The following is a 16,709-nucleotide window of genomic DNA, read 5'->3' on the forward strand; positions in this document are numbered from 1 at the left end:
CTGAAGTATAATCTAGAAATGCAGGCATGTCGGTGAAAAAGCAAACCAGCTCATGTAAGGGCTAAAGACAAAGGGGAGCTGACATTTTTCAAGCCCTCCATTCCCTCCTTGTGTGAAAAGTTTATGCTTGTTCTGAGGTGGGGTGACCCTGACCAGTGCACAAGAGAGATGGCTGGTCCCCCAAAGGTTCTGGGTGGTGAGGCGTCCTGGGAGCCTTCCTTTGGGCCTTGGAAGCTGATTACATGTTCTCAGGCCATCCTCAAAATGCTCACCAGGGCACTCTTTTAAGCCACCGGCCCTCTGCACTGGAACGAAGCAAACACCTTCGAAGCACATTTCCAGTCAGAAACCCCATCTTGCCCCCAGAGGACCCGACAGAGTAACTTAGCCTGTAATATTATATACACAGCTTTGGAAAAGGGAGTCCTGTTTTAGAGGTTGGCTTAGTCAACTCTAACTGATGGTACCCCTGAGCTTAAGGGAGGGGAAAATATTTCGTGGCAACTCCTAGTTCCACATTATCCCTTGGTCCCCTTTAAGAAAAAGAATTTAAAAAGGATGCAGGAGCATTTGCTTTAGATTTCCCTTTTCCTTTCTTTCGGAGAAAACTGAAATGTCCAGGCATCATGTGGTTCGCTGACAAAACCTCAAATCCATCTAGATTTCACCAGGATACTAACTTTTTCACTGGTGAGACCAGGCAGGAGGGTGCTCCAATCTGTGCAAAGACACCCCATTCCGTTGTTTTCCTTGTTGTTGCTATTCAAAGCCCTGCACCTTGGGGAAGGAGGAAGTCAAATGCCTTATTCATACACACGTACATACATAAACACAATACGTGGGTGAGGTAATGAACAGCAGTGGGGGCTCGAGTCAGTGCACACAGTGAGAACATAAATTAAATTAATGTCCCTGGTTCTTCAGTGCCCACCATCCTGCTCCAAGGGTTCTAAGCAACCAGCTAAAGCAATGAGGTATGAGGGAGCAGTATTCCCAGCTGGCTCGTCTGAGTGTCTTCCTCCCCAACTACGGGAGGACAAACACACACAGGTCGGTATCTGGGAGAACCCGTTCATCCAACACCAGTGAGGTCCTTCGGCAAGGCGAGACGCGAGGCTCAGAGGCGTGTCTCAGGGAGGGCGCACGGTCAGGCCATCCTGACAGAGGCTCTGCTGTCACCTATGGTACTCCAATCAATCTCTGTTACCAGAGTTCCCGGAAAGGAGGGGAAGAGTTGGCGCCCTCTGGCTTCTCCTTCCTTTTTTACAGGCGGGTGAGGTCTTCTGGAGAATTACGACCCCTTTCTCTTGCTGGACGCCCCTCAGCTGGTTCTATTTTGCTATCAAGTCCCAAAGTGGAATTTATCCTTCCAGGAGAATAGTCATTTCTTTTTAAATCTGCAAGGAAAACAAGGAGGACGGTTATAGGGGATCCTCAAGAAGGTAGAGTTCACACAGATAAATTGAATGTTAGGTCTGGCCAAGTGCTCAGAAAGGACCCTGCTTCCTCAGGTGGCAGATACATGAAACTTGAACCCTCCACCGTGTCCAGACTAACCCCTGCCCCAGAGTCCTCGTGTCACTCTAACTCCCCAGTGCGGCTGTTGGGGCAGGGTTGGGGGAAGGTTTGACGGCTGGATTCCCATATGCAGTGCCCTATAATGCACACTCGGCTGGAGGTAAGTGAGGCCAACCTGGAAACAGGGCGTTTTCATTGCTGGATGATGCACAGGATCAGGGAATTCAGCCAAAAAGGTGGATACGAGATTTCAGGGGTCAGTGTTCTGCAACAAAGTTGTCCCTCAGGTTTGGAGTAGTGCCGAGGAAGGTTTCATCCAGTTCCCGGATCCTATGCCCCCCTAAAGCCTCCTTCTTCCATTTGAAAAGGAAATTATCCAACGAGAACCCTGATGGGGGTATAACCTTTGGGGAGAAGCTGATGGAGGAGGGTGGGCTTTTTATGTTTATCATTTAGTGCTGTATTGATTAAGCTTGTTAACCTTGAATATGTATTCCTTATATTACTTTTTAATGTTATAAGGGGGTTATCTGGATATAAAACTAATACATATTACAGTTCACTGATAACCAACATTTATTGAACATATCCATAGGTTGCTTCACTCCTCACATCAATTTTATGAGCTACATGCTATTATACTCAGTTTATGGGTAAGAAAAATCAAGGCTGAAGGTCACATAGCTAGTAAAAAGCGTTACTGGGACATGAGCTCAATCTATCTGGCTCTGGATTCCATGCTCTTATACACTCTTCTAAACCACCTTTCCTTTAAAAAAAGAAAGGGAGGGGACACCTGGGTGGCTCAGTCGGTTAGGCGTCTGCCTTCGGCTCAGGTCATGATCCCAGGGTCCTGGGATCGAGTCCCACATCGGGCTCCCTGCTCATCGGGAAGCCTGCTTCCCCCTCTCCCACTCCCCCTGCCTGTGTTCCCTCTCTTGCTGTGTCTCTCTCTGTCAAATAAATAAATAAAATTTTTAAAAAATAATAAATAAAAATAAAAAAGTAAAAAAGAGAGATAAAGCATAATCAAGAGCAAAGAAAAATCACCTGCAGTTGTTTTCCTAAGCTTTTTTTAATATTCATATTACCAAATGTCTGAATAAGTGAGGATATTCCTTATTTCCACTTAAATGTGTTAATTAAAGTGTTGGAAACAAAAATCAAGCCTACAAATGGAGGATACTGAGTTACTCAAAACCCACCATCATGGGTTAAAAATAAATAAATAAATAAAAGATCTCAACCTTCATCATGCAGAAGAGCTAACTTGGGCTCAAGGATGGAAGCAGTGAGTTACACCTCCCGTCTCCTGTTCTCCCGGCTGATCAGATACAGTCCCTGTGTCTTCCAGAGAGGACGCCATTGGGCAGCGTGGCCAGTGTGCTGTGGACTGATCTCTCTGCCCAAGTCGGCCACGTATCTGTGAGACAGAGTTCTGAGACGCTGCAAGACGAGAGGGATAGTCCCCCCCTCTGCTGCTCCAGTCTGATCCCCCCACCCCCACCCGCACCCCCTCTGCCACTCCTGGCTGATGGGCTAACTCCCACTGGAACTAGAAGCCTGCTCCCCATCCCCGTCTTTGGCTATGCTATGCTCACAAGAGCTTCTCAACCTCCTACCTCTACCTCCAACAGGATTAGAAATTGTCCTTCTCTGTTGTACATTTACACCTACTCCAGACCAAGTTACCATGGATGCTGATCTTTCACTAATTTCTGATCCGGGGCATGATCCTTTATTCTAAGGCAGGAAGGGCTACTCAGCTTAAAACACGTGAGATTCCAGTCTAAGGACAAGTTTGGTATGACCTAAGAAAAATAGTGAACGAGCAGGGACAGACATGAAGCATCCCTTCTGGAATAAAAGAATTCAACAGAACTGGGACTGCCAGTATGGGGGACACAGACCTCTAGCTGCTTGCTCTTGTGCTAAGAACATTTGTCCGCAGTGACTATATCAGTTTCGGAGAAAGTGTGCGATGTTGTCAAATCAGATTTTTTTTTTTAAATACACATTGCAATGTATGTTTAATGTGGCAGGCTTCTGTAGTGAAAAGCATGACTTTAACTGATGGCTGTCGTCTCCCTAGAGACTCCACGGTCCCAAGTGTCCAATGAGTAAGTAAGAATTGAAATCCTGTGGACACCACATAGGACTCAGAGTGGGAGGGGTGGGGGAGACCTGCCTCAGTTCAATTTTACCCCAGTGAAGTCGGTAAACCTTTCCCCTTGGAGAGACTGTGACAAGTATTGGGCCCAATGTTGTTTTATCACATTTTGGCAGAACCTGAAGTAAATCCCCGTCCTTTTAATCCCCTCAGAGACTTGAAAAATTTGCAGTCAGAAAGTCAGGCCTCGACTGTGAATGAGATAAAAATGTGATTGAGATTTTCGACTCTATCCCAGGTTACAATGGATGTTGTTCTAGGAGAGATTTACTTAGAGAGAAACAGAATTGTGTGGGGGCATACCCGGGAGTTTGAGCTTCCGGCAGCAGGAGTTGCAACGATGTTTTGCAATGAAGTTTCTAATTGCATCTTCCCCTAAATTGGCTGGTCCAAACACCATTCCTCTTGATCTAGAGGAAATATCAGAATATCAATGAGATCACAGCGAAGGAAAAGGAGCTCAACTGGGATTCTCTGAGATACCGAACAGTATCCCATAGTAACCCAGTAAATCTGAAGGAGCCAACAAAGAACAGAGCAGTTTGGGGAAGCAACAATGTTAGGTTTGCAAATTTAAAATTCAAATGCACTTCAATCTTTGTACCCAACTCCAAGACCTGCTGTGAAACTCATTTCAACGCTAATCTGATAGAAGAGTGAATTTTCTATGTGCCACAGTAAAACAAAATACAGTGAGACCCTTTTCACTGCATATGGGGTGAGAGAATGACATTCATCACCAAATGTTCTTTCTACTCTCGTCCCCGAAAGGTGAGGGAAGACGTAAAAGAAACTTGCTGTCGGAACACACCTTCTGAAAAGGTTCATATACCTTGTTTCAAACCCAAATACTTTGCAGAGAATAAATGATGTCCTCAGAAAGTGCCTGTCACAACCCTACTTCTAGTACTCACAGCTCTTTCAACAGTTGGTTTTTATCCTGCAAACTGCTCCTTCTTTGTGGAAAGACAAGACCACTAGGAGACAGTGACTGTGGAAGTAAACTACATATGCTAAGTGTAAGTGACAAGATTATAAACAGAACCAGCATATCTTCGGCACATTTTGAATACTCCACAACACGACAGATTCCCTAGCGGATTCGAGGATGTTCATCCGTGATCAGATCACGCACAACGGTCTCCTCGGGTGGACACTCTACACACCATGGAACAGAGTATACCAGAAACACTTCCAGAGAAACTTTATGAAAGCTAATAGTTTAATGACATGCAGAGTGGAAACAGCCCATTCTAAAATCTGAACTCAATTACCACCCTTAAAAACCACGACTTAAGAAAAAAGAAAAGCAAACTATCACAAAAGGAAACAATAAACTTCGCTTCTAAGGAATGTGGTTTTTCAAAAGGGACGTGGTGTAAAAATGGACTTTTTTTTTCCATCTGAGTATTGAAACATTTATCTCAATTTCCACTTCCTTTTGGCAGAGCAACTGTACCGCTCTGAAGATGTGCCAAGCTCGGAATGAGGGCTGATGTCAGTTTGCTCTCGGATTGCCTCGTTGCTCCGAGGCCGAGTAGGTGGAGGAAATCTCTTGGGAGGACAGCATAAACAGACACCCAGGATTAACTTTCCTGGTCACTCAATCGCCCTTACAAAGTGCGGCTCTGCTGGGATCTACCCGGCTGCATAAGCTGCCTCTTGGTAACTACTCCTCTTTTGCAGTGCATCTGCTAAGGAACCTCTTCAATAAGATGAAACCGAATGTGGCAAAAAAAAAAAAAAAAAAAAAGTAGAACCACTCGCTATTTAGTACCAGAACTCTTCTGATGCCAACTGAGTGAAAAATAAGGTGTTGTTTCAGTCATTCAAATGGAAGCATTCTTTTTATATTCTCTCTAGCGTGACCCCGTTGGATTACTTCACTCCTGTATTCCACCTGCCATTTCTTCCCTCCCTGGAAAGCAGGAAATCACCCCCAACTTAGAGATGTACCCCTGATTCTCAGATAAAAGCTGTAAGCTAAATGATTTCCCTGTGAGCTCTGCAAAGGTTAACACAAAAGAATCAAAGTTTCTCTACAATGTCTATATGAGGGGCGTGACCACTCCCAGTGCAGGGGAGAGGGGGAGGGGGTCATGGAAACTTTCACTGGGATCTGTTGCATCTACAGTCCTATGGCACGCTACAGACTTGCAGTCTCAGATAGCCAAGTGAAAAGCAACAACAACAACAACAAGCTGTTTTCCAGATTTTCCACAGCACAGGAAAAGCAGTGGTAGCTTGGTTCCACGAGGGAGGGAACGCCAATTAGTGCCAAGCATACACAGATATCCTAAGGAACATGCAATCACCATCACCATCATTTTGTACTTGCCACAGGCCCCCATCCAGCAAGGCAGTAAGTGGAAAACCACCCCAGACTGCCCGTCACTGAGGCCACCTCCACCGAGGCCCAGTGACCTGAGGAAGCGCAGTGCGCGGCCAGACAGGGTTCGGGGGAGAAGCCGGATGACCGTGTCTTCACATGCACAAGTGTGGGGAAGGATGGGGGACAACAGGCACCACAGATAATATCAGAATCTGTACCCCAAAAAACTCTTCTCCTTTGGTAGAGGTTTCTTCCCTTTTGGTGACCCTTTGTCCTCGTAGGCAAGTTAACCATCTCCACTGAGATTCAGTTTTCTCCTTTGGGCACGGGGATGGAAGAGGCCTACTCCCAGTGTGGTTGTGAAGGGTAAAGCAAATACGGGAAAGCACTTGCTTAAACGGGCACTTTGCAAACTTCCGTTGACACCAGATCACCTGCGGATCTTGTCACAGTTCAGATTCTGATTCAGTAGGTCTAGGGAGGGTCTTGAGAGTTTGCATGGCGGACAGTCTCCCAGGTGATGCTGCTGTGACAGGTCTGTGGCCCGTGCTTTGGGTAGCAAAGGTTCATCCAATGAAAAGTTATCTTCACCAGGAAAACCAACAGCACCCCAAATTAGGTGACCCCACAAAACCAGGCAGGCTCCAGTGATGCCATCCTATCAGTCTCCAAAGTTCCTATCTTCAAGTCATAAACAGTAAAGTTTGCCCTAAGGCAAGAGGTTCCCATCCTTGGTTGCCCAGCAGAATCACATGGGGGAACTTCTCCAAAAATACAAACATCAGGGCCCCATCCTCAGAAGTTCTGATTGGATACTTCATTCTCAGAAGCGTTTGTTTCTTTTTCTTTTTCTTTTTTTAGTTTCCTAGGTGACCTTAATGGAAATTGAGACCCACTGGGCTACAGAATGCAATTAAATACTCCACTGTCATGTGTGAAAATGTAATCTTAGAATTCTAAAAGTTGGAAATATTCAGGTCATATTAAATGATACATACCAAGGTCAAAATGTAATAGATGACATAGTATACATAAACTTGGTTCATTCTATATGCAAAACATTTTTCACTGCAAAATTGTGAAGGAAGTACTTATAGTACAAGTTTCCTACTACAAACCCTTGGGCACACAGGGCTATTGAAGAAATAATATCCTTAGCTAAAAACACTTTAGCTCCGCTAAAATAAAAAAAAAATAATAAAGCCTTTATCTGTACCCTAAGGGTTACAACATGAAGTCCATGCTCAAATACCATAGAAGTTGGATGCATAGGGGCATTATGGGTCACCTTTACCTTCTCTAACTCACCTAGTCTAAAGAGATAGCTAATATACTTTTAGATGGACCTCTCTGCATAGATGTCTACAGATGAGAAGATATTTAGAGTAAATCATTGAGGAAAAGAAGAGCATTAAAGCATGAATGTTTACAATATGAGTGCTGTGGGTGAGAAGTAAAAATTTCAGATGTTATTATATGAACATTGCCCACATATGTAATTTCTTATATATATATATATTTTTTTTTTTTCTACAACCCAGGGGCCAAGTGCACACACGTAGGACAACTGAGAAGTAAAAATACCATATGCTAGCAGTTCTCAAAGTGTGGTCTCCAGACCAGCAGCATCAGAATCATCTGGGAGCTTGTTACCTTATTTGACCTCACCCCAAACCCACTGAATCACGAACATAGCAATCTGTGGTTTAACAAGCTCCCTGGCTTATGTTTGAGAACCACTGTCGTCTGCCATATTGGTCAGTCCTTAATCGGCCCCACCACTACTTTGCCCTCCACCTTCAACAGAAGAATACAACCTCAGACCTTCTGCTGCCAAGTTTTCCCAAAAGCCTCCGTATGGGATCAAATGCCCATGGGAATTCAAAGGACAGGCAGACGACTCATTCTTCTATATAATTTAAACTGCATCCCTGAATTAAGTCAGGTGATCTGATGCTTCATACGTAATCCCCGTTGTTCTGGCCTCGTGTAGGTTTGCTGTTACTGACTGGCACACTTTAGGCCTTTTGTTTTATAGGCACGTGATGGAAGACCCTGCCCATGATAAGACGCAGTGACTCCATTGGGAGGACAACAAGGGAAGCTGGGCTCCTCCTTTGACATTGATTGTTTTCCTGTCAAAGCCTACAGAAGCTGAGCTTACCCATCTTTCCCGTTTGCTTGGGCCACCAGAAAACTCAGAGTTAAATTTGCAACAGAATCTGAGTTACTGCATTGGTCTTTATACTTTCCATTTACGTGTATTAACTCCAAATTTCATCTTATTTTATTTCCATATGGTCTTTTTGCCCCCATTTCCTAATCTATGCATTTTAAAAAAATCTTATTGTATTGGATATAGATATATAATATGACATCCAATACAGATATCCAGCTTATATGTAAATATAAGCTATCTCAAAATCTTCCTGGGATCTAGGCAAGAAATATAAATGTTTAAATTTTTTTAAAAACCATATCCAGGGGCGCCTGGGTGGCTCAGTCCTTAAGTGTCTGCCTTCGGCTCAGTTCATGATCCCAGGGTCCTGGGATCGAGCCCCCCATTGGGCTCCCTGCTCGGCAAGAAGCCTGCTTCTCCCTCTCCCACTCCCCCTGCTTGTGTTCTCCTCTGTCTCTCTCTGTCAAATAAATAAATAAAATCTTAAAAAAAAACATATACAATGTGTTAAATGCAATTTCCTAAATGATAACATCATAAATCAACTTACTGTTTGTCTTCAGGTTTTATAACAGATGGATCAGTCAAATTTTCTCCAACACCTCCAAAGAAAAAATGAAATGCTTTTAGCAAATGGGGATTTCATCTCCTCAGAAATTCGAGAAAATAATAACCAATTCTTAATTTCTTTCTTTAAACTTACATTCACCCTGTAGTAAATTCGACATTATGTAAATTCAACGTACCATAAAAATTACCCAGGTGTGCTTGAAAATTTTAGTAAATTCACTGTCTCCCGCAACCCCCTCTGCTATGCTGTAATAATCTTCGAGGCCACAAATGAACGCTTTATTGGTGTGTTCACAGTTACTGAGAGTAGCATCCATCATTCATTTACCATTTGTCTATACTAGACATTCTAATTATATTCTCTGTAATTCTCAGCAACTCTAAAGGGAAAGTATTAGCATCCTCATATCCTCGTTTTGCCAACGAGTACACTGATGTTCAAGAAGATTAAGCAGCTTTTTGTCAGAGGCTGCACAGTTCATGAGTGATAAGAGGATGCGCGCTGAGCCAAAGCTTGTGTCCCTCCCATGAGGCCATGAGCTCCGCAGGTGGAGTCCACCAGTGCCCAGCAAGGCACAAGGGGCTGCGAGGTTCTGCAGGTACAACCTCTCCTCCATCAAAGACACCCATCAGATACTATATATATATATCTATATATATCTATATATAGATATATAGATATATATACATACGGCATTTATCAACAGTAGCCTATAAACCCAGATTCTTGATCTGGATGCTGGTTACACAGGTGTTTAGTTGTGAAAATTCCTTGAGAGGTATGCTTCTGCCGTGTGCACTTTCCTGAACGAATGTTTTTCTTCCATTACATTTAGTTTTTCAAAAACGGACACCCAAGCGTAAAAGGACAGCAGGAGTGGAATTTAGCGCCGACACCAATCAAAACAGCAATGGACACCCAGAGTGAATCTCTGTTATAAAATGCAAGTGGGGAGGAGCCGTTTTCCGTCAGCTCTAACGTGTACAGGCAGGCTGATCGGACGGACACGCACCATTTGGGCGTACCCCAGCCCCTTCGGAGATCGGCCTCTAGTCTGCACTGGTTCTCTTTGCTTGGAAGAGAGCAACCTTGCGGGAAAATGATTTAAAAATCATATCAAAGGGGCGCCTGCGTGGCTCAGTAGGTTAAGCATCTGCCTTCGGCTCAGGTCATGATCCCAGCGTCCTGGGATCGAGCCCCACATCAGGCTCCCTGCTCCCTCTCCCTCTGCCCCTCCCCCCTGCTCGTGCTTGCGCTCTCAAATAAATAAATAAATAAATAAATAAAATCTTTTTTAACAATCTTATTGAAATGTAGAGCTTTATTATGTATTTCTATTCGGTAAAAAATATTCATGTTTTCTAACCGCTATTTTAAAAAGAATTTTTTTTTTTTTTTGCCATGCTCGTTTTACCATATGCTAAACCTTTCATAAGAAAATGTAATCCTTGGGGCGCCTGGGTGGCTCAGTTGGTTAAGCAACTGCCTTCGGCTCAGGTCATGATCCTGGAGTCCCTGGATCGAGTCCCCACATCGGGCTCCCTGCTCGGCGGGGAGCCTGCTTCTCCCTCTGACCCTCCCCCCTCTCATGTGCTCTCTCTCATTCTCTCTCTCTCAAATAAATAAATAAAATCTTTAAAGAAAAAAAAAAAAGAAAGAAAGAAAATATAATCCTTGTAGTTTATAGACCCTTCCCCCAAGAACCTGACTTCCTTAGAAAAATAACCTGTTTAGTGTAGGGGTTTTCAACCATGTTTGTGTCAGGACCCTCTTTGCTTGTCTGGGGAAAAGAAGGGACCCCCTTCTCAGAATAATGTTTTAAAAATGCATAATTTAAATACATAAGATGACAAAGGAAACCAGTGATACTGAAATACAGTCATCAAAATATTTAAGTTGTACTGCGATACATGTGCTTCTTTGTTAACACATTAACTAACAGAATGTAGTGCAAGTGTGTAACTACCATAACATCAAGTGATACACATAAACAGTGTTTTGCCGTATCTGCCAGCACCACAATGTGCGATGTTAATATCAGTAACTGCTATTGCAAACGGTCATGGGTACTGTAATGCCTCTGTGGTTTGTGGTCTCCCCTATAATCGAAGGAAATGATGAGTTTCAGTTGTAGGTTAGTGAAAACGGTGTAATTTGTTTTCTCACCAAAGTTCACAAACCCTCTGAATTCTCTAAGAGCCTCTGGCTTACAATCTTCGTACACGGATTTTGTATGGCGGAAAGGAAAAGTAAGGCTCAAGGGGAGGTGTGTCAAATGTGATTGGCTCAGGCTTTATTCTTTTTAAAGAAAAAGTCACAGGAAGAGACTGGGCTCTTTATACTTTTCTCATTACAGACACAAGAAGGAACAGCCTCGACTGACTCCCCTTTTCTAATGATGTAGTAAATAAACAGAAAACCAGACAGGAAGATAGTACGAGGACCATCAGCAGAGAGACTACAGAGGCTAAAAATCCTTTTCATGCTTAAGCTCAGACCTAACTTAAAGCCTGGACTTCCCAGCAATGATGAAAACTTTCGGCTGGTGGCTATGGAAACTGTAAATTTAAGCTGGGAATATGCATAGTACCCAAAGAGGTCATATCAGTTGGGGAAAAGGAAGTTTATAGGGGAGAAAAAGTCTGATCAAAATCACATCAGCTCCAGTTTACTTTAAATCTTGTTGCCTGTTAGATAGGCAGGAGTCAAAAGGTCCCACTCATGTCTCCGTCACCTTCTAGTTATGTGACCTGGACACCTTCTCTAATCTCTCTGAATCCCAGTGTTCTCAATGAAAGTGTGAATAATAATGGGCCTTATCTTATATGCTTACTGAGGATTAAATGAACTATTATATACAAGCTGCTTAGCAAAGTGTCTGACCCAGACGAAGCTAAAAAAATGTCAACTGCTATCTTTAATATCTTTATTCTATCAAGACCTCTTCTGAAATAAAATTCTATTTTCTTACCACTGGTTAAATCATGTTCTGATGATCTCATTTCCCTAATGAATAAATCTCTCTAAAAGAATGAGGGTAGAGTCTCCAAAAACCTTTATATCCCTAAACCCAATCTGACGATTCAAAGCGTAACTACTAAATACATATTTTGGGGCCCTCCAACGGCAGAAGGAACATTCTAGAGAGAGAGAGAAAATATGGAAGAGAACTATGCATTTCAACATCCAAAATTCCCAATCACACCTGTTTACCGACGTTAGTAAGGTAAATGCCATGTGCGGGTGTATGCTGCATGCCCTTGTGAGAAACTCAGACACAAACGTTCTGATCCCAACCACCCTGGGATACATCCGTGAACCTCTAAATCTGTGGAAATAAGTTACCTTCTTTGTAGCAGCAGAATTCATGATGATCGTGTTGATGGGAATGCTGACTTATTCTGCAAAGTGCTTTGTTGAATAAAAAAAATCTACTATCTCCAAAGTTCTTTGAAAAATATAACGAGCTTTTAAAAAAAGAATGCTCTAGGGGCGCCTGGGTGGCTCAGTCGGTTAAGCGTCTGACTCTTGATTTCGGCTCAGGTCATGATCTCAGGGTCGTGAGCTTGAGCCCCATAAGGACTCCGGACTGGGCATAGAGCTTGCTTGGGATTCTCTCTCTCCTTCTCCCTTGGCCCTCCCCCCAGCCTCTGTCTCTCCTTCTAAAAAAAAAAAAAGAGAGAGAGAGAGAGAGAGAGAGAGAATGCTCTAGACCACCATGATTTGAAGGGTAATTGTTTTTCATTGCCGTTGCTGGGAATCAAATGTTGGATTTCACATGTAATGATGATGATGCAGGCCCTCACATGTGGGATTTCTACATGGAAAGAAAGTAGAAAACTACAGTATAAATTACAAGTGAGCAGAAATTGGTCAAGCCTTTCCTTAGAGTTCAGCTTCCAGGCCCACAGGTATGGCAGTTCCTGGGTTAATGGTTCGCACTCCCTTGGAAGACAGCAGAAAGGAGAAGAAAAAGAAAAACTGCCAGAGTGCTTCTCATTCCTCTTTTCCCTTAAAGCAATCAGGAGGCACAACAAGCTGGTGAAGAATCACTGCCATGTTCAAGAGCCACATGGAGATTAATACTAATGACAACAATAACATTACGGAGGGCTTACTATGGGGCAAGAACTTGCCTCATTCCAGCTCCTTAATATGAGGGATTAACAAGGAGTTAAGTGCATAGTATTATTTCCCCAATTACAAATGAGGGAAGTGGGACTCTGGGTGCTTGCCCCCCCGGTCACACAGCTAATTCACGGTGGAGCCAGGAGTCAGACCCCAGCACCGCAACTCCAGGCCTCTTCCTCCAAAACTGCTGCTACCAGGCCTCTCAGTCCCCACTCCCTACCACCTGAATAATGTAGATCATCATCTCTCCAAAGACTGGAAAGACTAATTGATTAATTGCAAAACTGAACCAAAAACCATTACAGTATTTTAAGAATACATATATGCGGGCGCCTGGGTGGCTCAGTCGTTAAGCGTCTGCCTTCGGCTCAGGTCATGATCCCAGGGTCCTGGGATCGAGTCCCACATCGGGCTCCCTCCTCGGCGGGAAGCCTGCTCTCCCTCTCCCACTCCCGCTGCTTGTGTTCCTACTCTAGCTGTCTCTCTCTCTGTCAAATAAATAAAATCTTAAAAAAAAAAAAAAAAAAAAAGAATACATATATGCTCCCCATGTTTCCTTTCCAACTCAGTTTGGATTAAATATCATAATGCATTGAGTTTTTACCCAAGTGCCTGATAGAAAATAAGTACTTGGTAAGCGTTAGCTAGTAGTTGTAGTCATGTAACTGCTCATAGTTACTATCATAGGATTCATCTTCTTCCATAAATTCAGGCCTCATCAATTGGCCAGAACTCTCCAGGAAGTATCTCAATTTCTTCATGCTCATTCTATGAGGCCCACTCTCTTCTGCTTTGAAGGTCAGTGTTTTGACATAGTTTCTTTGGAGTGGCCTATTTCTGCAATTCACATAATTGCCCAGTAAAAGAATAAAGTTAATTCCATTTTCCCCCCAAGACTATCAATGCAGCATTTGTTCTGTTTAATGTCACTCTGGATTACTCAGAGACATAAAAATCCCCAAACATAAACATCATTAAACAAAAACCTATTCAAGTGGAATACAAAACACACTAAAGAGTCATCATTAATTCCTTAAAGTTTTTCTTTGGTTGTTTTTTGTTTGTTTGTTTCTGTTTTTGCTTTTTAAACAACTCCACCCAAAACTCAAAGTGCAGACACTCGAATACAGATGAAAACAATCAACCTCTCCCCAACATGAGCTACAAAAGCAGACGCCGTGGGCATCAGCATGCTGAGCTTACATGGATCATGTACTTGCTGGTTTAAAAGCTGAATCATGCTGACTGTTTTAACTTTGTTTATATTGCTTCCCTAAATATTGTGTTTGAGGGTTAGAAATATAACTCAACTCTGTGAATAGCACAGATCTGAAAAGACAGAGACTTTTGTGTAGTTTAAAAAGTCTATACACATCCTTGAACACATGGCATAAATTTCAATCAGAATTTACTGGACATTTCTCACAATGCCTCAGGATTATGTATCTCAGCTGTGCCCAGCCTCCCAGCCTGGCTTTCGGTACAGAATCCCAGGACTGGAGAGGTGGGAAAGTCAGAGAGGACAAGGAATATGCCCAATCTGAACCATAACACGGTTATGTCCTATGAAACTCATAAAGAAATAAAAGACAGTACGGTGAGAAGGAAAGAACATGGATGGTCAGTTTACATCCTGGCTCCCTCTTCAGTAACTGTGCAACCTTGGGCAAGTTATTTAAATTTTCTGGGCCTAAAGTCCCCATAATATCTACCTTGAGGTGCTACTTGTGGGATTAAATGAGATAACTCCTGTGAAAGTTCCTAGACTAAATCCCTTATTTCAAACCAAAGCCCCAGTCAGTGAGCGCAAGGACCAAACTTTGACCTGAATACATATTTCGTTCTGTGTCTGCAAGGAAAGCCTGCTAGAGATACTCTGTTTTGTGCTGCAGGATTATAAGTCACATGTGAGGTGTTGATAGTGGGGAGATGCACTGATCAAAGGCTCCCACTAAATATGAGTGTACTGTGTCACCTCTCTCAGGCGGAGTTTTGTACTTTTGTGAACTGTCATATCAGGGTACACAGCAAAGGGAGCAAGCTAAACTATAGACTGCCAAAGCACTGAGCTCAAAACAATGAAAGATGCCCAGAATTTACACTTTCCTATGTGTATAAATTCATGCCTAAGTGTTATTATGAACATAAGTTCAAGGTAAAGCCATAAAACTAGAAAATTTGGTACAAAATCATTCCCCATTTAGGGGCACCTGGGTGGCACAGTCGTTTGGGAAACCGACTCTTGGTTTTGCCTCAGCTCTTGATCTCAGAGTCTTGAGATCAAACCCCACATGGGGCTCTATGCTCAGTGCTGAATCTGCTTAGAGTTTTTTTCTCTCTCTCTCTCTCTGCCCCTCCCTGCTGCATACATGCTCTCTCTCTCTCTAATAAATTAAAAAAAAAAAAAACTAATTCCCCATTTAGATCAAAGTTTTAGATGTATTTAAATTTTAGGCAGCTAATCATCTGTCTATATTTTTTTCTTGCGCAAAGAGGGAAACAACATAGTAGGTGCTCATGATCATCACTGCACAATGTCTCTGAAATAAATGGCCTCACCTCCCTTCAAAACCAGGTAGAGCAACTGCATATATTACCCATCCTGGTTCTCCCAAGATTTCTTGGGACACCTGTCTGGTTCCTCACACTTTGGACAGTTTCACAAATAATAAATAAATTCAGAAAACGGATACCATCTTTCAGTTATCAAATTAAGAAAAAAAAAAAAAAAGCACACACTCTTGGGGAATATCTCCACTGAAAGACCTTAACTATGGCTTTGGGCAAAGAAGAACCAGGGTCAGATGTGGGGGACAACGACATGGACAAACCACCCCCGGTCGATGGTTCCTGAACTGTGCCTCATGCTTGTATCAGTCACGCTGGTGCTATCAATTACCTTGCAAATCTAAAACCAGCAGCTCTCCCCGGGTATACTCATAGGTCCAGTGAGAGAAAGCCAACATCAGCTTCTCCAAGGTGTTGCTGGGGGCAATTTCATCACCATTGTTGTTGTTGTATTTCCGGAACTCTCCCGTCATGTACTTCTCAATGGTCAACCATTGGTTGGCCGAATGGCAGTAGATTAAGAAAACTTCCAGGAACCTGGGAGGGGGGAAAAGGAGGCCACTGAGTCCCCACAAGGCAGCAAAGGTGAGACTTATATTACCAGTCAGCAGCAGAGGAGAACATCTAACTCTGGCCCAATGAAGCCTCCATGCACATGCCCTGCCTTTCTAAGGCAGGGACAGAATGCAAGGATTGGGAGTTTTCCCCACACTTAACCCACCTCCCTTCTCTTTGAGGAAACCTTCCAACTCCTTTACGAGTACGGGACTCAACTTTTCTTGCTGTGCTCTATAAAGTTCCCTGTAACTGAAACAATAAAACTTTACCATAATCCCCAGCACCAAATTATGATCTATCTTGCTAAATGAATGCAAGAGTCTTGAGACACTCAAGCCAAAGTAACAAGAGTTCATTCTTAGAAAGTTCCTTATTTCGCTAGGATAACAGGAGAAAAAACTGTGCTTCCAATAGAAATGTTTTTCTTCTGTAACGTTCCTGGACGTTAGTAACTACATCTAGGGTCTGCCCATTTCACATAACTGAGAAGTCAGTCATGGCCTCTGCCTGAACTTCTCTTTTCCACTCACACAAGTTCAGTGTTTAAGCCAACATATTCCTGGGACCTCTAACTCTCTTCTTACCAGTCTCCAGAACTACAGAAGGAAGAACCCAAAACTAAGATCATGGGGAACTTCCCCATGGCTCTGGCATTTCTCATGACTAACAGGCCTGAGAAGAA

At 43.1% G+C, this 16,709-nt stretch overlaps 1 protein-coding gene across 1 annotated transcript in view; it reads right to left on the reverse strand.

The window, feature by feature from the left end:
- Positions 1–714: 714 nt before the first annotated feature.
- TRPM6 (transient receptor potential cation channel subfamily M member 6) overlaps positions 715–16,709 on the reverse strand; it is a 128,416-nt gene continuing 112,421 nt past the window's right edge. The window contains exons 34-37 of the mRNA XM_081804066.1: positions 15,801–16,006; positions 8,750–8,801; positions 3,992–4,098; positions 715–1,397 (exon numbers count right to left, since the gene is read on the reverse strand). Of these exons, the coding sequence (XP_081660192.1) occupies positions 1,264–1,397; positions 3,992–4,098; positions 8,750–8,801; positions 15,801–16,006 (499 nt within the window). The 3' untranslated portion in view covers positions 715–1,263. The remainder of the gene's footprint in view (positions 1,398–3,991; positions 4,099–8,749; positions 8,802–15,800; positions 16,007–16,709) is intronic.

The sequence above is a fragment of the Leptonychotes weddellii genome, chromosome 14 (assembly GCF_054177405.1).
Source record: "Leptonychotes weddellii isolate Sample4059 chromosome 14, ASM5417740v2, whole genome shotgun sequence".
Classification (NCBI taxonomy): domain Eukaryota; kingdom Metazoa; phylum Chordata; class Mammalia; order Carnivora; family Phocidae; genus Leptonychotes; species Leptonychotes weddellii.